This window comes from Cavia porcellus, unplaced genomic scaffold (genome assembly GCF_034190915.1).
Source record: "Cavia porcellus strain 051 isolate PalLab524CR breed Dunkin Hartley unplaced genomic scaffold, mCavPor4.1 scaffold_13, whole genome shotgun sequence".
Lineage (NCBI taxonomy): Eukaryota > Metazoa > Chordata > Mammalia > Rodentia > Caviidae > Cavia > Cavia porcellus.
Window position 1 is genome coordinate 68,330,698 of NW_026947496.1, and position 21,725 is coordinate 68,352,422.

A 21,725-nucleotide genomic window follows, 5' to 3' on the forward strand; every position below is an offset into this window, starting at 1 on the left:
CACTTCATATTAGTGGGTTTGGTCACATAGATCTGCATGCTGTGAGGATCCGGATGTGTTGTGAGACCATCTCTGCTTCCTTTCTGTCTGCAGTCCTCCAGCATCACAAGGTAGCCATTGTAGTTAGCAACTATGTCAAGAAGCCCAGAAAGACAACAAAATGTCTTTGGGCTAACTGCTCCATGGCTCTGAGGCCAGAGCGATATGTACAGTGAGCAGGATAATCTTCTATATGTGGCTGTTGGAAGATTAAACAAGGGTGCTGTTATGGTGACCAGTAAAAATATGTACTCTGCACCCTTTCCATGGCTTCTGGATACTTCCTAAAATTGGAGTGTGTTAGCTGGTAACAGTTTTGGGCTTTGTCCTGTGAGGCTATTTTCTTTAGAATATGTATATGTTCCTCTTCCTCCCTTTCAAATTGGGCTGGGTGAGGCAGTGCTTTGTTAGTACAGATATTCAATGCATGTTTTAACTCTTGTTCTATAGTCACCTCTGTTATCTTGCTAGGATTCAAAATCTTTTGCCTATTCAGGTTGCAGCCAAGTGTTACCAAAAAGGAGGTGCATTTGAGAAGGAGAAGTTGGCCCTGGCCCATAACACTGCCCTAAACATGAAATCCAAGAAAATCAGCCCCAAGTAAGTGTCTTGGGCATCATTTCAGATTTGTTTTGATGACAGCAGCATGTTAAATATGTTAGTATTAGGTTAATGTTTCATGGAAATAATTGTTTTGTTTCCCTTCTCTCAGGCAAAAACAGTTGGAATATTTGGGACTGGCTAAGACCTATTTGGAGTGCAATGAGCCAAAGCTGTCCCTTAAGTGTCTGAGCTATGCCAAGGAGTTTCAACTCTCTGCCCAGCTATGTGAGAGGCTGGGAAAGGTATGCCCCCATCCTACAGCTGCTTATGAGGGAACTGGACTTCATCTGAACAGATCAAGAAGTAGGCCCCTCAGTGTCTGCTTGTGGCAGGAAGAGGCTCCAGGCCTCCTAAGAAGGGAACGCTGGCCCTGTTGACTCAATGGGTGGCCCCTCTTTGTACTTGCTCAAGCATTCATTTATTAATTGGCTATGCTTAATTAATTAATTATTGATACATTTTAAATATATTTAATGACTATACCTGTATATGACTTATCTCGGTTCCCCTTTTTTTCCCTTTGTCCACCCTTCAATCCTTCTTCCTCCTCATTTACTCAAGCTTTGTTTCCCTTTATCCCTCTTTCCTCATTTTGCTTTTCTTTTCCCTTCTTTCCTTTCCCCCTCATGCCTTCCCAGTTTCTTTTCCCAATTGAGCATTTTCTTCCTATTTTGTAAGATCTAGTATACAACCTGGTGTTTATTTTTACTTTTGGTTTCTCACACCATACATGTGTTCAATTTATTTCACTTAAGAGTATGGTCTCAAGGTGCCTCCATTTATCTATAAATGTTTCAAGTTTATCCTTCTTTATAGTCGAGTAGTACTCCATTGTATAAAAAAAATCACATCTTCTTTATCCATTCATCAGTTAATGAGCATTTGAGCTGTTTCTAAGATTCAGCTATTACAAACTGTGTTGCTATAAACATATTTATCATACATAATAATTACAGTTACCTTAGAGATTGCTACATATACATATCACTGCTTAAATCTTTTTTACTCTCCCTTCCCCTCCATCTTCTCCTCTTCCTCCATTCCAAATGCCCTTACATCTCTACAGAGTTTACCTTCTGGAGATCAAACTCACAACCTTGTGCTTGCCAGGCAAGTGCTTAAGCCACTGAGCTAAATCCCTGGCCCCTTATCATTTTGCTTTTATTTTGTTCTTTAAATTATTTATGTTTTGTTTATATATGAAAAACCATATAATCCTTAAAATTCTGTCTTATTTCACTTAGCACTATGATCTCAAGTTGTACCTGTTTTCCTGCAAATGACTTAAAATTATCTTTCTTTGTGCTGAGTAGTGCTTCTGTGTGTGTGTTTCTTTATTCATTCATCTGTGGTTGACTATATAGGGCGCTTGCAAAATTTAGCTATTGTGAATTGGGCTGCTATAAATATGGCTATGCATGAATAATTGTAAAACAATACCTTTTAACACTTTTGGGAAGGCACCCAGGAGAGGTATAGCTCAGTCAAATGGAGTTTCTATTTTTACTTCTTTCAGGAATATCTATACTGATTTCCATAGTGATTACACTAATTTATAAGAAAAGTTCCTTTTCCTCACAGCCTCACTGACATTTTTGTTTTGTTTTGTTTGTTCTTGATGATAGCATTTCTTTCTGGAATAAGACAAAATCTCAATGTTGTTTTGGTTTGTATATCCCTAATGGCCTAAGATTCTGAACAGTTTTTTCATGTACTTGGCCATTTGTACTTCTTTATTTTGGAACTTGTCTATTCATTTTAATTGCTCATTTTTAATTGGTTCTTTTATTTGGGGAGTCTAATTTTTAAAATGTATTCTAGGTATTATTCTTCAGTCTGAGTAGCTGGAAAAGAGTTTTTTCAATTTTGTAGGTCATCTCTCCACCCTGTTGGTTGTTTCTTCTGCTGTGGAAAAGGTTTTAATATGATATAATTCTGTCGATTCTTGGTATTATTTCTTGTGCAATTGGGATTCTATTGAGAAAGATCTCACCTATGCCTATGCCTTCAAGAATTTTACCTATTTTATATTTCATCAGATTCATGTTTCTGTTTCATTGTCTAATTCTTTGATCCATCTTGACTTTCTGTGATTGAGCTTTTAGAAGATTCTCTTGTGTGTATGTGCACACATGCATGTGTGTGCACACCTATCTGTGTTAACTTTTTGCCCCTGTGACAAGATATCTGCTAAAATAAACTGAAAGGAGAGATTTATTTTAACTCATGGTTTTGGAGGTTTAATTGCATGATAATTTGGCTTAGTTGCTTGTGGCAAGGCAGAAACATCATGATAGAAGGGTGTGGCAGAGGAAAGCTGCTCATGACAGCTAGGAAAAAAGAAAGAGAGAGGGAGGGAGAGAGAGACAGAGTCAGAGAGAGAGAGTGAGACAAAGAGAGGAAGGAAAGGGAGAGAGAGAGAGAAAGAGAGAGAGAGGGAAACAGAGACAGAGACAGAGACAGAGACAGAGACAGATAGATGGACAGATGGACAGAGAAACAGAGGCCAAAAGCTAGTGCTAGTAATATTCTTCCTTTTGCCTTTGTTCCATCTGGCTTCTCACTCTATTGGATGGTCACATTCAGGTCATATCTCTCCTATCCATTTGCTGTCTCATATGTTAGTTGCTATGGAAATTCTCTCAAAGATACATGTACAAGGGTACTTTACTAATTTCCTAGATTTAAAAAATATAATCCAATTTTATAAGCAATATTAATCGTTATACTATCCATTTTTGTGTTACTGTTCAAGGCCTGATTTTAACCACAGGGAGGCTAACTGTTCAAACCAACAGGTAGATAGGTATTAGAATATCCCTGCCCTCTCTTTCCTCGTGTTAACAGTATAGCATTTGCTTGGATCCATGGCCTGCCTTTTACATGGAGTTTTTCTGTATTCCCAGTCACTACTCTAGATCTGTCCTATCCAATCTCACAGCTGCATGTTCCTATTAAGTTTAAATTTTAAATTAAAATACAATAAAGTTTTAAGATTTGCCTCCTTACCCTTATTAGCCTCATTGGGATTGCTCACTGATACAGAACATTTCCATCACTGCAAGAAGCTTTGTTTGACAAATCTGCTAGTCTAGAGCCCAGCTGCTCATAGAGAGGTCAATATCTGGTAGGGGGCCACAAACTGTTACTTATTTGCAGGAAGATTAATACAGAAGAGAGAAGTAAACTGTTAGAAATTCTTTACAGCCATGTGGCATTGCTATGACATCCAAGTGGTAACTATTTTCATAGTGATTAAATTTTAATGTGTCATTTGTGATGGATTAGAAATGTAAAACCATCTGGCCTTCACTACAAGTATTTGGAGAAGCTGTGCATGAGAGTGTCTGACTATGAGCAGTTGTGTTTCTTTTGCCAAGGTTTTCATGTCTATATGTCTAGTGTGGTAGCTCCAGAGCATCCTGGGAATGGCAGGGCTGGAAATGTGACTTACTGTGAGACTGCTAAGAACAGGCCCTCTCGATGCTGTTTGCTTTTCTCTGTTTATTATTGGATGTGACTTGTCAGAATATGGGAGGTAGAAATGGTAGAATAGGGAGATTAGAGACGATATTTCAGTGTAGATGGATATATTGGTTCTGTATTCCAGGAACTAGGCTGGTTTCTAACTTATTTAACCTCTGCCTTCCAGTTTTCAGTGCCACTACTTTGTACATTATGTGCCACTACAGGGGATAGACCTAAGCCTAGCACTTTCTGGTTTTTGAGTACCAGTGTCTGGCATGACTGAACCAGATACCTTTCATATCTGCATTCCCATTTCACCTCTGCCTGCCACCCTCTGCCTCTGAAGTGGGAATAAAAAGACTGGGAGCCCATAACTATAATACATGCCCTCCTGTAGTATTGGAGCACCTTTGACCTGGGGAGACCATTCTGCTCCTGTAGGTATAGTCTACACTTTCTCTTCCTGTTTGCACAGTCTTTGCTCCTAGGTGCAGCTTCTTCTCTCTATTAAATTCATCCTGGCAGCTCTAAATGCCTTTCAGGGCAAGCATGATGGTTTATTTCTGTCATGCAAGCTGCTAGAGGATACAAGTTTAAGCCCAGCATGGGCAACTTGAGACCTTGTCTCAGTATGAAAACTTATAGAAAAGGTGGGTCATGGATATAGCTCACACAAAACAACACAACTGGGTTTAATTCCCTGTACTGCACACACAAAGCAATACAGCTCACTCAGGAAAGAATTAGATCTCTACTTTTGTTTGGGTCCCTCCATGGAAAGGTGTTCAACCTTCAGTCAGTGTCACACTTCTTGTGATTGTCTACCAGATTAGCAAGTTTCAAATTGACCAGCTTTGCAACTATTGTTGCCTAAATTCTCAGGCCAATTCTCAATCCCCAAATGCATGCCACCCTGGGAAGAAATGTTTGTAAGAATGCCGTAGGAATATAAGATTTCTTTTCAGGGATTTCTATGCCTTACCTGCTTTTTGCTTCTGAGAACAGCATTGGTTTCCATAGAAACCTTTCCAAGCCCTTGCCCTAGATGGCAGGTGGGGCCTCCACAAGGATCAGGATAAGCCAGGTTAGAGAGCTGACAGAGTTGTCCCTCTCTTCTCTCTCTCTAGTTTGACACTTATTTAGTACCTAATAGCTCTGTATACACATGGGGATTTAGTAATTAGCATTGTCTGAGAGAGAAGAATGGAGTGGTAAGATGTAGAGTTTTGTTAATTTGACTGAGATTGGTCAAGAAGTTCCCTGTCTATGAGGTCTTTGGACATAGAAGAAACTTACATCTAAATCTTGTTTTTTGTTAGCGTCTCAGGTAGCTTTTCTCATTAAAGGTGAGATTTTTTTTAGGGGGCCAGGAACATGTATTTTGTTTTGTTTCACTTTTATTTTGTTTACTCTTAGAACCCAGATGCAGCAAGTAGAGTTCTAAAATTAAATATTCGCCAAATAGGCAGACCCTCTACCCACTGGAGGTGCAGGGCCACAAAGCAATGGCTTCTGTCTCTTTACAGCTTCCGTTTCCAATGCGGGAGATAGATGAACAAATAGTATATGAGATGTCACTAGCGAGGAGGGCTGAGAAGAAAGCATAGTAAAGGGAGAGTGCGGATCAGGGGTTGCTATTTTATGCAGGGGGAGTGGGGTGTCTTCTGAACTGGGTTCTGAGAGGAAATTCCAACAGTGGTTGCTGGAAGGCCTCATTGGCTGACACTCCCAAGGAGGGAGCATTTTGGTAAGTTTGGAGGACAGGAAGGAAGCTAGTTTGACCAAAACATGATGCAAAGGATAGAAATGATACCAAGAGCAAGAAAGGTGGCAGGAACAGATCATAAGATGAAAGACAGAGTCTGTTTTGTTCAAGTGGGATAGGGATCCAGAGGAAGAATTCAAATGGAGGAGTGACATGAAACTATTTGGTTGTAGAGAAATAAGAGCAGAAAGGCCAGTTGGGAAAGTCTAGTCACAGTGGTAGAGCTGGACTGCATGATAGTGGTAGACAGGGTTGTATCTTGAAAATGCTGGGAAAACTGAGCAAAATAGTTAACTGAGGGGCTGGATGGAAACTGCAAAAGAAGTAAGGGTGAATATCTCTTCTGTTCACAACAAACCCATCACTGGTGTGTATAGAATCACTCATTGCATTTTGTGTTTATTATTTTCCTTTTCACAGCCAGTTTCCATCCCTTTTGCTTCTCATTGGAAGCCATTCTAAACATTTAATGTATGTCTTCAAATGCCAGCGTTATTAAATCAATAGTGTTATGTTCTATTTATATATATGTTAAACTTATTCAGATGACACCTTGTCCTGCTATTTTAATATTTTTCTATCTCTTGCTATTATGTTAAGTTCTGGCCATGTCTCTGACTCCTGGCACTATTCTAGCAATGTTAACTTATCTATCTCCTTGGGAGCGACTCCAAATTGCTCATGGCTCCTGGTTGCCACACAGCACTGCAGTGTGTCTTTATCCTTAAAGCCTTGTGTGAGCTCATGCATATATTGGTAGGTATGGCTTGCTGCCCTGGGATATGTACATACTGGGCTTCATTTTAATAATGACTGTTCTGCTTTCCAGAATTGCCATAGCACTTGGTTATTGAGGGTTCTGTGTTGACCATGTTCAGCAGATTCTCATATTCTGTTTTTGTAAACTTAGAAGATTTATTTCACTGTGGTTTTAATTTGCTTTTCTCTATATTAGGAAGGATAAGTATCCTCATTTATTTTTTAGTTGATTGAATTTCATCTCCTGAAAACTGCTGGTTTATATCATTTACCTAATTTTCTATTGCATTTCCAGATAAGTCTTTAACTTGTGATTTCAGGAATGCTTTTTATGTTTTAGCTCTTCTAAGTCTTGTAGCCACTAGTCACATATGGTGTTTAAATTCAAATTAAATAAAATTGAAACATCATTTTCTACATGTCAGTGGATAGCAGATTGGGTAGCACAGAACATTTCTGTCTTCATAGATAATTCTATAATGAGGTTGTTAACATCTGTCTTCTAACAACTTTATTTTATGTGACCTGTATTTGACAGTTTGGTATTATTAAATCTATCAGTTTTTCTCCTAAAAGTTTTTGTGTTGGATTTTATTGGATAATTTATTACCTCCAGGTCACAAAAACATTCTCATACATTTTACCTCAAATAGTTTTCATATTTAGATTTTTAATCCCTCAGAGTTTACCTTTGTGTATGGTAAAAAAGTTGGGGTTTAACTTTTTATTCTATATTTTATAAAGAGTTAGTTTTCTTAATTACTTGTATTTTTGCATCTTTAGTGGGTTCTAAAAAAACCAAGCATATGACCTTTCTTTTCATTGATCATGGTATTGGCTCATTTTTAAGATAAAAAGTTATGAATACTCTAAAGTAAAATTTTATTCTGTCCTAGATAAGAGATGCGGCCTATTTCTATAAGCGAAGCCAGTGCTACAAAGATGCTTTCAGATGCTTTGAGCAGATTCAGGAATTTGATCTAGCACTCAAAATGTACTGCCAAGAGGAGCTTTTTGAAGAAGCTGCTATTGCAGTAGAGAAGTAGGTGGTTTTATTCTTTACCATCTCCCTCTTTCTCCTGCTTATTTCTGGGGCCTGCCTGCCCTGAGTGTAGTATTCTGCTGCATCTGAAGTGGCTTTGGCCATGTCAACCTCCTCTCACTTGAGTGGTGGCCTTTGTTGCCAGTTGCCAGGTCAGGAGTTCCTTGAAAGCAGAACTCTGTTTTTCACTCTCTCTATAAGTTTTAACACAGTGTCATGAAGAAAGAGGCTGGAGAAGATGAAGCATTTGTTACAAGTGTGTAATATAGGGGATAATAATAATAATAAAGGGGAACCCTGGAGAGCTTCATTAATCTCACATGAATCCAAGCACCACATAAATGGCAAAAGAAAAGAACCACAAGTTGAATAATAAGGGGAAGACTGAGAAAATTGCTTATGTGTATGCAGAAACCATTTCCTCCCTTCTCATTAATCACATTCAAACTTATCAGAGTTGTATAACCAAATGATTGTCATGCTTTTATGAGATTTGAAGGGATGCTGTTCAAGGATAATTTTTGACTATCCATAAATTCTGCCTTTCAAACTTAACTCCCACTTGTTTGAGTTCCAACTCCAGTCTTTTTCATTAAGTAAGCACACTAATGCCTGGTTCCTTGGAAGAGTAAAGGTATTATTACTATGATAACCATCTAGTGAAGCATTTATAAAAGTACTTGAATGCTTGACAAGTTTGTATCTTATTTTGTATAACCTACATATTGTGGGAGTCTTTAGTAGCTCTGTGATGTATTTTGGAGAGAATTTCCTGTTGGTTGGATGATAATAAATTGACATTTGTGTATTCTGTTTTCACAGATATGAGGAAATGTTAAAGACCAAGACTCTTCCTGTTTCCAAGCTCTCCTATTCTGCCAGTCAGTTTTATGTGGAAGCTGCGGCTAAGTACCTGAGTGCAAATAAGATCAAAGAAATGATGGCTGTTCTCTCAAAGCTAGACATAGAAGACCAGCTAGTGTTCCTGAAGTCTCGGAAACGCCTAGCAGAAGCTGCAGACCTGCTGAACAAAGAAGGTCGGAGAGAAGAGGCTGCCTTGTTGATGAAGCAGCATGGCTGCCTCCTGGAGGCTGCCAGGCTCACTGCTGACAAGGACTTCCAGGCCTCATGTCTGCTGGAAGTCGCTCGCCTCAATGTGGCCAGAGAATCTGACATTGAACAGACTAAGGCCATTCTACAAGAAGCTCTTGATCTCTGCTATGAAACCAGCCAGTTTTCTGGTATCGCAGAGGCCAAATTCCTACAAGGAGTAATTCTGAGAGACTTTCAGAAACTCAAAGATGCTTTCCTCAGATTTGAAACCCTCAATCACTCAGCTGGAGTTGTGGAAGCCCTTTATGAAGCAGCCAGACAGTGTGAGGCTGACCCCGAGAAAGTTTTGGCTCTGGCTCCATGGGGTTTAGAAGTTCTTCTCAATCTTGTCAGGGCCCTCAAACGAGTGACTAACAATGCTGAGAAGGATATGGTCAAATCTTGCTTTGAATTTTTTGGGATTTCTCAGGTGGATGCAAAGTATTGCCAGATAGCTCAGAATGACCCTGGGCCCATCTTAAGAATAATTTTTGACCTGGATGTGAATTTGAGAGAGAAGACAACAAAAGACCATTTCTTGATAATGACTGATCAAGTGAAATTAGCCCTAAATAAACACCTTCTGAGCAGGCTGTGTCAGATCACACAAAACCTGCTTGAGAAGACCTACCCAGGTGTATGCTTGAAGTTTATTGTAGGCTTAAAATGCGAGGATAAAAACTGTGAAGACTTTCATAGACCCCTGCGGCGTTGTGAGGCCAAGTGTATGGTTCAGTCAAAAATGCATTTGGTGGCAATCAGTGGATTGCTTTTGGAAGCCAAAAATGTATTCCCTAAAATATTAGCTGAAGAACTTGAAGAAATAGATTATATTTTGTCTACAGATACATATGGCCTTTGCAAATCTTTCCTAAATTTGCTTTTCCCTAGACATTTCCATCAGAGAGTGCTGTCAGAAAACCCCATGGCATGCAAAGAAATCCTCAAACCACATTACAAATCTTTCCGATCCTACAGGTTTGCTTTGAAAAAATACATTCATGATCTGTTTCAAAATGAAACAGCATGCAGCCGTCGGGAGTCCACAGACTTGTGGCTTAGTGCCATGCAGGCTTTCCTTCTCTCCTCCAGCTATCCAGAGGAATTTGAAAAGCTGCTCCACCAGGAGGAAGACAACTATAACAGGGAACTGAAAGCTCTAGAGTCTGAAAAAGAGGAAAGGGGCAGAGGAAAAAGTAGCAAGATAAAAGGAATAGAAGGGAAATTTGGCATGCTAGTGCCCAACAAGGATGATGAAAGTGCAGAGAAGACCCACCTCTGCTTCATTCGGCTGCTGGAGAATTCTATTGACCAGTTCTACGTGCATAGGAATCCAGAAGACTACAAGAAGCTCTTTTACCGTTTCATGAATGTCCTTATCCAGAGATGCAAAGAGCCACTTATCCCCAGCATTGGAAACACAGTTGCCCTGTTGGAGTTTCAGTTCATCCACTGCAGTGTGGTGCTGGTCCGCCTCTGGAAGAATGCTATCCTCTGCCTCCCCAAGAGCTACATTGCACTCCTGCATTACTGGGGGTTCTTGTTCAGCAAGAAGGACAAGGAGCTTGGGGATATGTTCTCCATTATTCAGGAATATAAACCGAAGGATGTGACAAGAGCCATTCAGGACTTCCGATTCCATCTCTCCTACCTCGTCAAGGTGCTCTGTGGTTATGAGAATGTGAACTTCAATGTCCTGCTTGATGCCTTCAGTGAAATAGACTATGTGATATCTGGGGAGGCAGAGCGGACACTGGTGCTGTGCTTGGTAATGCTAGTAAATGCTGAGGAGTTCCTGCAGCCATTCTGTAAGCCTCTTCTGTATCGCCATTTTCAGGAGATTGAGACAAGGCTGGAGCTCATGAGCTTGGACTGTCCTGACCAGGTTCCTGAGAGGCTGCAGAAGGCTGTGAGGCGTGTGGTGATGGCAGTCAATGTGAAGTTTGTGGCTGAGGCCCTACAGGAACTGCTCTTTGAGAGAGATGAAGAATATCTGATGGACTGCCACTGGCGCTGGGACAGTGTTCACACCAAAGGGTCTGTGGTCAATGGCCTCTGTCATGAGGAGGTCAGACTAAGCCGCTTGCTCTGTGTTGGTCCTGTAGACTATTTTGCTGAACCTGAGTGTGACTTTGGTGAGGATGAGACAGATGAGCTAGTACTGGAAGACCGAGACTACCTCCTGGCCACCATCCTTTCACAGAAGCAGAGAAAGGCCTCCATTCAGCGAAAACTGAAAAGAATATGCCTGGTGGTATCTCTGTGCATCAGTTGGAGGATATGGGTCCAGACAGAGCATGATGGAGAAGAGCCTATGGAGCCCAGAGCTGGGAACTTTAAAAAGGCCGATGTGGACAGAACCCAATGTGATCTGTGTGGAGTGAAATTCATCCGCAGCCCTGAGAACTATTTCAGCTCCAGCAAAGCATTTGAGGGAGTAGCTTCAGAGGCTGTGATTCTTTCTAGGGCTGACCTGGAAGGGAAGGAGTGTTGGGAGAGGAGTAGTGAGTCCTATGAGCAGCACATACGCCTAGAAAGCCACCAGAGGCAACAAGTAGCTTACCAGAAATACTCAGAATTTTTCCATGAGAGGGTAGACCCGGCCATTTATGAAGGCAAACTGGTGGTGCAGGACATTGAGCAGAGCAGATGGATCCGGAGTCACCTGGGGTCTAAAGAGCACAGCCACATGCTGCAGAGGAAGGTTCAGGAGCACATCAAGAAGGTTTCAGATTTGGTGGAGGACCTCTACAGGAGAAAGGCCTGGGCTGGTGGTAAGGGTCACAGAAATGGAAGCCTAGATGAGGTTAGACAAGCATGCTAGGGGATCAGAGTTATGTTCTTCATAGTGGCATCTGATTTGGGGATGATGGAATCTTGGTATTTGTAGACATAAGTAAAGAATATTTGTTTTCAAACTGCAGCTCATTGTTTAGATTACTGCTCCCCAATTAAAAAATTGTGATTTTCTTTGGTCAGAATGATTTCCCCAGATACTACAGATGAGAAAATACTTTGGTCACTAACTCTATGGAGAGGATTTAGGGATAATATTGAAAAGCTTGAAAAAAACCTTTAAGGTTCTCTTGATTCATTCATTCAGTGACTTTTTTGTGAGCAGCTATTTTGTGCTGAACCCGAGAGTAAGAACTGGAAATATGCATCTGGTCTTTTTTTAAGGATCCTTTTAAGTCATACCCAGTTTGAGCCTTTAGAAATAAGAATTCTTGAGTGGTCTTAGAATCAGATTACTCCTAGTTACCTTATTAGGTACTCCTTAGCAACAGTGAGTGAAACGTATGTGTGTATGTATAGTGAAACTATATATATTGAAACATTCTATAACTCAGATACTATACTCAGAGTTTAATGACATTTTTTTAACATAGAAAGGCTTGTTATTGGCAGCTTCTAGAGATGTACAGTAATACTACTGATGAGCTAACATTTAAAGGCAGCGTACACTTGAGGTGACAGAAAGCCATTCTATAAGAAGGCTCGTCTTCAGGGAAAGCGCACACAGGCTAGCTCTGAGGGGATGGAGACTTTGGCTCTAGTGTTTGATGTTCTAGCTCCTATAGTAGCCTCTTCACTCAGAGCCCCTGTTCTTTGGTTTCTGTAGCGGAGGAGGCAATGACTCGGCTGGTAATGATTCTGGTCATGTCTGTTAAGGATGCACAGGAGTGGTTGATGAAAACAGAGCTCCACTTAAAGGAGGAAGGTAAGAAGTCCTTTTTTCCAGGAACAGGCAATACTTTGGGTCTTATGGTTCTTCATACTGATGTCTCTCAGGTGAATCTGAAATGAGGCAGCCACCCTCAGTAACCTTTCATTGTCTAGGAGCACAGTTTTTAATGAATTAGCAACACAGTATCTAAATTTCTTAATCTGATTGTGAGGACAATTATTCTGCCTCCCTGTTAATTGCTAAAAATATCTTTTGCTACTCATGAGCACATACTCAACAACAGAGACTCTCAAGAATAAAGTATTGTGGTGCTATCTCTTGATAAAGATCTTTGCTGGTGTCAATTATCCATTCAAATTGGTGGGTATTTACTGAGTATCTAATGTGTATCAGCATTCTTCTGGGCTTAGGAATACCTTGTGAACAAAACACAACAACCTCAGAGAAGCCTGCAGGCTTCTTGCTACAGAGGGTCACAGGCTTGTGTAGGGTGAGTCATGTTGCTTTGTGGGCAGTTAGAATTTACTTGTTAAGTTATATGTGATCCAGAATATCTTCCCTCTTACTCTTTCCAACTGCTGCTCCCTGCCTAACCAGATCTCATAATTCTTGCTGTGAGATTTCCCGAGCCTTGGTTGCCTTTCAGAGACTTAATTCAGCTGCTACTACAAAATCCAGATCTTGGAGCTGAGGAAAATTTGATGGAACTTGGTACAGATGTCTGTACTCATAAAAAACTTATAGTATATCGACCCTTCTAGAGACTAAGATTTTATAATCATTTCAAGAGGAAGGTGAGAGGGATACCAACTCAAAAGTATGGTTGAGCTTAGGTTTTGCTTGATTTGTCATTTATTAAAGGGCCTCTACAATAAGACCAGAAGAATTAACCTATAAAGAATTTAATTCTGGAGAAGGATGTTTACTTTGACTTTTCTTGGGAGGTAGTATAAGTGTTTGCAGGAAAATTCTTTTTTTGGCACTCTAGTGGAAATCTTTATTTCTTTTTTTAAAAAAAATGAGTACATATTAATTATACTGAATATTGGGTTGCATTGTGACATTTTCATACATGCATGTAACATAGGGTACTTAGATTCTTTTCATCCTTCCTATTTTCCTTCATTACTTACCCCTCTTTAAAAAAATTACAGAGATATAGCTTTCACTAGGATGTAGTATTTAGAGTGTGACTGTGGAATGTGGTCACCATTTTCACTTTTTTTTTTTACTTCATAACTAGGTATTGTTCAGGATGATGATTATGAAAATGAAGTTGAAGACTTTGGTGAGCTCCGTCCTAGAAGGCGTTCACGGAAATGTGGAAAGCAGAGAAAATACTAATGTCTGCACAACTGCTGCCCCTTAAACCTTCAGAACATTCCATCCAGTCTTAGAATCCTGAGTGCTGGGCCAGAAGAAAAAAAAGAATGTAAACTAGTATTTAAAGAAAGGGTAGGGGGATTCCAACATCACCTTTGCTGCTTGTTCCTTCTTGTTATTTCTTTCAGTGATCACTTAGGATCTGATTGCTCCCTCACTCGAGGGATCTCCTAAGTGTTTTCCTAATAAAATCTAGCAGTGTTAGTCCTCCCGAATGTATTTAAGTTAGAGGAGTCATAGTTGAAGGGAATATTAGAACTCCTCACCCTGAATTGCCCAGACTCTGATTCATTGCCATCATGACATGTCAGTAGCAGAGGACTAACCATTTAAGATCAGCCCTCACCTCAAGATTGCCAGTGCTCTGGGCCAGGAAATTTCTTTATAGATTCCCACATCTCTGCCACACAGCTGCAACAGCAAGTAGTGCAAAAGCTGTGTGTCCCCAGGGTCCTACACCAGCCATCCCTGAGCCCAGAGTGTATTATGGCCCACTTGTAGTATAGTTCCTTTAGCTATATATGTTAGTATTTTCTTTCTATGGCAACTGTTCTGCCCTTCCTCCCTCCATTGTTTGTTACCATTATCAGCTACCTGTATAAGTCAGGTTAGACTACCTCAGAATGTAATTAAGAATTACCTAGCATCCTTTGGAAGGCCTTTCCTTCTAGGAGTGAGTACTGGGGGTGCATTTCTAGCATGGCTCTCCAAGGTGATCTTAACTCTGCGTTGGCTATGGTGCATATTTTCCCAAAACAGTGTTTTGTATGAAACCCTGTACATGTGGATTTCTTGGGATTTCCCTAGCAAGCTTGTCACCCAAGCTTAGGTTGACATTTGATATAGTGGGTTAGTGACCTACAGAATTGCAGTTTAGGAACAAGTGCACAAAGGAGTAAGCCAACCTTTCAGTGCCAATTCTTCAAGATTTGCCTAGGAATCACTGCCACATGGCTGGTGGGCCCTTATGGATGTTGGAAGTAGGCCTATTTGAGGGGGCTAGTGTTCCCCTGTGTCCGCTGAGCCAGCAGCCATTTGGTCTGATCCCATTCAGGAAGCCTTCATGCCTCTCTGATGGTTACTGCCACTTTACCCTACTCTTTGGTGGTTTGGTCCTTAGAACAAACCAATTTTTCTGCTGCTGTTTTTGCTGCTTATTGTTTTCCTTTTATTGAATAAGTGATTCATTTGCTTCAAAGTTTATGTTTATAATTTTTATGCCAGGTATTTTTTTTATAAACTTTATTTGTCAGAAAAAAGGGGAAAAAACAGAACACAATCAAATCTTGCTGTATTGCCACATTTTTATAAAGTTAAATCATTTCTCTTACATGCTGCTGTCCTTTTGATTATTTCTGATCTCAACAAATTGAAAAAGGGTACATTTTGGGGCTGGTCCTGTCTAGTCAGCTGGTTGATGCTGCCAGAGCAGAAACTTTTTATGCCTGCTGAATGAAGAAACCCCGGGTTAGAAAAATAAATTTCAGTGCTTTATTTTCAGGGACTCCTAACTGGTTGCAATGTTGTTAAGTGCCAGCCACGTATACATTATTTCCCATTTGGATTCCCATGAACATGCAGACTTTGTACTGTATGGCGTTGTCTCAGGGCTGTGCTCCATAGTTTTCCTTTAGGAATGAACACTGCTATGGAAATTGAATCTTTTTCTTATTCCCAGTGAACCATGTAATCTAGGGTAAGGCAAAGTCTTCAGCACTGAGTACAGCACCCTCCTCTGGGGGACTTCATCATTTGATGTGGACCACAGGAAAAACAATAGTAATAGGAAGGTACATTGCATGCTGGTGATAGCAGTATTTATATAAACAGCTAGGCCTTCAGTTTTCCCTTTGAGACACTGGTCTTGCTACAATTGGTCAAGAAATTGGTCTTGACACAGAATGAATCTGTAAATCATTGCCATTTCAATGCTCTCAGGTCTTGGTGTTATGCACTTGTGTGGGGACAAGCAGGACATCTGAGCCTTGGCAAGCAAAGTGTTCAGTTCTTTGCTCAAGATTAAAGAGGCTCAGCACTGGGATGGATCATCCTGCTGTTCTGTTTGTCAGACCCCTGCCTGGACAGAGAAGAAAAATTCTCAAGAGCAGAGCTGCTGTCTGCTGAGACCTAGAGATAACAGGGAGCCAGAGCTTCTCAAAGGAGAAGAGCAAGCAACTGCCTTACACATCCACAACTGTAAGATATGGGTGTCACCAACTCCCCAGACCCAGACTGAAAACTTCCCACTCCCTGGCATTCCTTTCCCTTATCCAACACCTGTCTCTCTCAGTGCCAATGGTGTTATCACCCTTGGCCTGCCTACACCTAGGCTTGAATAACTTTGCTTATTGCTTCAACTTTGCCTGACTTGGTGGCTCTGGTCACACTTCAGCATACTCCATAGAACTGCCTGAGGATGTTGCATCAAGAACTTACTACCACAACATATAATGGTCCTTAAAATTGGGTGCAGGAGTTAGGAGAGCATTCAACTGAAGAAACAATAATAGCCATTAATGCCTTAGGTTTTGAAGCCCAGCTCAGTAGCAGGAGCTTTGGTGTCCCAACCCTTGCCTCCCCTTGCCTGGAAATCCAGAATGGGAGTGAGTTGGGTCCTCAACACCATGATCAGATTCAGTGACTCACTTGGAGGGCTTATGGGACTCAGCATGCAGTTGTAGTCATGACTGATTCATTATTAAGACAGGCAGTACAGGGAAACTGCATGAAACACAGTAAAAGACACCACTGCAAGCTTCCAGAGGTCCTTTCCAATTACAGAGGACATACTTAGTTCTCCATGTATGAAATATTACCTATCAGGGAAAATTTAATAAAGACAGAATGATCGACATTTTTACTGGTGGCTACCCATGTAGGCATCTTCTGCCCAGCACATGTCAAAGTCCCAGAATCTTAGAAGGTGGTCAACAGAAACTGAATTTATATAAACAGTTTAGGCACTGATGGCCATTCTTACCACTTCTGGAGATGGTGGGAATCCTTTTGAAGTTTAAAATCTAGACACTAATCAAGGACCCACCTTGTAAGCAAAGCTTTCAAAGGACAGTACTAAGGTCTGTTGTATTAAGGGTTGTTTCATGGGGAATTCCATTGAGCTGGAGCTTTTTTGTGATCACCCACTAACTTACCTTATAGGTATCTCTCTGTATCCAGCTGCTGCAGAAGTACACATGTAACTACTGTCTATCCCTCCAGTCAAGGGAGTATGCTTTCAGAGACAGTTATTCTTGTAGATAAAAAGCTTCATGAAGGAAAGAACATTTTCCTTCCAGTCCTAGGCATTAATTTTACTTTCTTGGGGTCATTGGTAGCTGTTTGGCATACTATTTTGGTTCCTTGAGGACTGCTAGGATTAAGGGAAGTCTTATTTTTGCCTTTGGTGCCCGTTTCCTCTTATTCCCACAAACACACATAAAAGCATTCTTATTTAAGAGTACTTTGTTCTCCTCAAATTCTTTCTGGGACAATAATGCCTTATCCTGATGACAGAAGGAAGGGCAAAAACTGATGTGGGGGTTAACAGTACCTCAAACTTGGTTAGCACCTCAGCACCTTACCAAACCACTAGTGGTGAAATGCTGATATGATGTCATTTACCCTGGGTCACAAAGCCAATCTGGAGCAGGGCTGAGACCTGGACCTGGGTTTTCCAATGCTAGTCAGTATTCTTTCCACTAAGAACACACATTCTAAGGTCAACAAGATTTGCCAGAAATTCTTTCTCAGCTCTATCACTCTCACCCAATTGTGCATAGAGTGTGCCAGTCCTTGGACATTTAGGAAGCTTATTCTCTTCAACCTCTCACTTGTCTTTTGGTGATAGTTTTCTAATATGACAGTTGAATGCCCAGCAAGGAAACTTGAGTATTCTTCTGTAACCTAGCAGGAGAAGCTTGACCTCTTACCCCCAAGAAAGGATCAAACAGTTGCCCACCCCAGCCTAGCACTGCTCCTGATGCTGACAGCTTACTCTCTCTTCTGTGCCTTCACCCTTTACTACCCTGAGTATTATAGTTCACCTGCAGGAGTTCCAGTTCCTGTGTCCTTATCCCCACACCTAGGTCTGATGATGCAGTACTTTAACTTTTTCTCAGCTATCCTGTCTTAGTTTGCTTAAGAGTAGACATTTGCAGTTCAAAATGAGCCCCAAGAGAAGACGACCAACCAGCCTTTCTGGTAAGCTGCACAAGCCATGCAGGTTCCAGGAAAAGAAAAATCAGATAGCACCTCCCATAAGCCAGTTGATACCAACTAAGGTACATAAAACAACTAAATGTTTGTATTGTTTGGTTGATTTTGCAGGCCTGGGGCCAGTAGTCTGAGCATCTCTTGGGAGGATGACAGTATGGGGGGGATTTGCTTCTATCTTGTCTTTGAAATACAATATTGTTCTCTCTGTTTTGACTAATTGTTTTTGCTTTATTCAATATTTTGTTTTAATTGGTTTTATTCTGTTTTGTTTTTGATTTGATTTTGCTATACCTGATGGAATAGATAGCTGTTATGAAGATAAGATATACTATGTTAGTTATTGTTGTTTTCCTAGTATCCTGCTTTGAAGTTCTGTACCAATTTTGCTGTTTTGTTTTGATTGGATTTGTTCTGTTTCATTTTGTTGGATTTTACTATCTTTAAAATAAATAAAATTTTAAAAAAACAAAATGAGCCCCACATTTGCCAGGAATCCTGGCCAGCACCAACCACTGCAAGAACACCTGTAGAATGTTGTAATTTAGTGCTTACGTTCACCTGCTATCAGATAGTGTGCAGAGAGGGAATATTAATCCTTATAGGCCATCAAGGTCACCTGCTCATGTCCAGAATGCATCAGCAATCAGTTTCTTTACTGCTACATAACAGGTTCTACTGGATCCCTTCAAGGGGCTAAGTCTTGTACTACCAAAGCAGGTGGATGGTGAAATGTGAGAGAGATGAAGCCAACAGGTAAACAGGGCTTGTATCCCACCTCCTGAAGCTCACAGAAAGAGCCTTCCAAACTGAACAAGGGGATTAGTCCTGTGGTCCCGGAAAATGGTTAAGGTTGTAATCATCCAGTCTTAAAGCTGTAGCAAACCAACGTACAGGTTTTACTCAATATTTCAGGAAGCGTTTCATGAGGCATTTAATTTTTAAATATAAATGGCATGTGACTTTCCAGTTTCTAACTGGTTTCATTAAGGCTTTAACAATACTGAATCTTAGTTCATGAATCTTGATTTTTCCACAATTCTGGTCTCTCACTGAGTTGGAGGAGAACTGAATCAAGTTCAATGATAAGATTCAATGTTGATCTTATGGGAAAATTTGATTCAGTTCTCAACCAGTTCAGTTTGTGACCAGAATCATGGAAGGAATTCAGTTCAGAAACAGAGGTATCACTGCATATGAATGTCAGTAGTACAAGACATCATATTTTTAAAGACTAACTCAAATCCTACCTTACACCCTATTCCCTCTGAGTTGTAAATACAACCTAAGTTATTTGGGGGGGGGGATCCTCTGCTTCCTTATGTATTAGGAGACTTACATGGCATAGGTAAAATGAGGAAAGTCCTTTCTCCTTTTTTTCTTTATGGCTGCCATTATCTGAGATAATGATTGACTTTTCTCTTTCCAAATTGAATATGGCAATGCTGGGAGACCTTAGGCATCTGGTCCAGTCACTGTAGTTGAACAATTGAATCATCTCTCTGAAGTTTTCTTTTTTCCCATTATGTTGCACTGAGTTTGAATATGGTTGTCTATTGGTCATGATGCACCTCCCTGCCTGCCTCCTTCCTGAACTCATCCAGAGTTTCATTCTATTCATCCAGAACAGAGCCTATCTTCTTTCTCTTCTGACTTGCTTTAGCCAATAAATTCAGCAGAAGTGACACTGTCAATTTCAGGTCTTGCCTCTAAAAGGCCTGGTAACTTCTGGGGCCAACCACCAAGCTGTGCCAAACCCAAACTAGCCATGTGCAGAAGGTAGCTGGAGGAGTCCCAAGGGACTTCATGTGAGTGAAGCCCATTAAGCCCAGGTGCTAGCTGAATGTGGCCAAGCCAGTGGCCTTGGCTCATGCCAAATGGAGAGGAAGGACCTCCAGCTGAGACAGGCCCATTTTTGACCTCCTATAATCATGAAGTTTAATAAGTAATAAGCTACTAAATTTGAGGTGAGTTACTACTAGCAATAGATAATCCAAGGGAGGATTTACTGTGTGTCAGGTACTGTTAGGCCTCTTGGATCTGTGATCTCTAAATCTTACAATAATTTCCCAAAATACAGAGTGTGAACTTCTAATTTATGTATGTGTAAAGTAAGGGATGTACTTGAGGCCAGAGAGCAGGTAGGTGGCAGAGCAAGGTTTTCTACTGGAACCCATGTATTATGCAACCTGTCACTGGAAGAAAAGGGCTTGATCTCCCTCTTTCCCTAGCCTGATAAGAATCTTAGTACCTTAGTACTTGGGACCCTATCACCCTGAGGGGACTCGTGCCTGCCCTTGGAATCCAGTGTTTGTCATCTTGGTGACCTAGCAACCAGCTGATTGTGCAGACTTCCTCAGCAACTGAGAGTTGGTTACCAGGGCAACCTGCAGGAAGAGTGTGAGACCTTGGCACCAATGATGTAAGGTTTTCCCACTCACTTCCTAAGTTCTGTTTGCTCTGGCATCCAACACTGCTGATTTGTGTCACTTAAGGACGGTCTGGTCCTAATATTTTTGAGGCCTAGGGTAAGAGTACAAACAGAAATGTCTGCTCCCCTTTCTCTTTCATATCCTTTGTTTCATTCCTACTCCATGAAATGTTTCCTTTGCATGTCTGTGAACACTGCAGCCACACATTCCAACTCATTCCCTGTACTCTCTCTCCCCTCTAAGCAGTCACCTTTGTTGCCTCTCCTTCTTTTGGACCTAGGGTATCACAGAAGAAAAGGCTCAGGGATATTTAGGCAGGGAACTCCTGGGTATTAAATATGATTGGGAAGGGGTCTTGTTTATGTGCTCTTTCTGTAGGTTCAGGGCACAAAATTTACCTAACAACCAAATACTGTGTCATTCCTCTCAATCTTTTTCTCCTTGTGCATCTCCCACAGTCTTTATAGGACTATTTCACGAATTTCCTGGGGAGACATAAAGAAGCATCAGCTTATGAATTGGAAACACTGACAGTCCAAAGAATGACTCTGGAAAGCCCAGCTTGGAAAGTAAATGAATTTATTGAGAGTTACTTACAACATAGTGGAAAGCTTGTGAGCTGTACCATTATTGAAACCACCCTCCAACTCTATTTTACTTAGCTATACAGTATTTTTATATAGTTCTAAGGAAAAAACAAAAACAGAAGCAAAAGACAAGAGTCTCTAGGAAAAGTTATGTGTACTCTAGTCCCATCTTATCCTTATCAGGAACTTCACTAGTCTCAGTAAGCTGTGCAGTCGACAGTGGCAGATGACCTCGTTATGCTGCAGTTTGGCACACAGCCCCAGCACCTGGACAGCTAAACAGTGGCTCCACTACAAGACTGGCTAGGGTTCTCCCTCTCTGCAAGGATGGAAACTATGAAAGCATCAAAATCTTCTCAATGCCTGATCTCTTCCCACCAACATGGACACAGACACAGACACAGACACAGACACAGACACAGACACAGACACAGACACAGACACACAGATACAGGCACAGACACAGACACGGGCACAGACACAGTCACAGGCACAGACACAGACACAGATGCAGGCACAGGCACAGGCACAGGCACAGGCACAGGCACAGACAGACACGGGCACAGACACAGTCACAGATGCAGACACAGGCACAGGCACAGGCAGAGGCACAGACACAGGCACAGGCACGGGCACGGGCATGGGCACGGGCATG

General features: G+C 41.1%; 1 protein-coding gene across 1 annotated transcript in view; it reads left to right on the forward strand.

The window, feature by feature from the left end:
- The window catches only part of Trank1 (tetratricopeptide repeat and ankyrin repeat containing 1), a 99,598-nt gene extending 84,429 nt beyond the window's left edge, over positions 1–15,169 (forward strand). Inside the window, exons 17-22 of the mRNA XM_003473389.5 lie at positions 536–639; positions 752–884; positions 7,531–7,676; positions 8,499–11,542; positions 12,391–12,489; positions 13,700–15,169. Of these exons, the coding sequence (XP_003473437.2) occupies positions 536–639; positions 752–884; positions 7,531–7,676; positions 8,499–11,542; positions 12,391–12,489; positions 13,700–13,800 (3,627 nt within the window). The 3' untranslated portion in view covers positions 13,801–15,169. The remainder of the gene's footprint in view (positions 1–535; positions 640–751; positions 885–7,530; positions 7,677–8,498; positions 11,543–12,390; positions 12,490–13,699) is intronic.
- Positions 15,170–21,725: the final 6,556 nt, after the last annotated feature.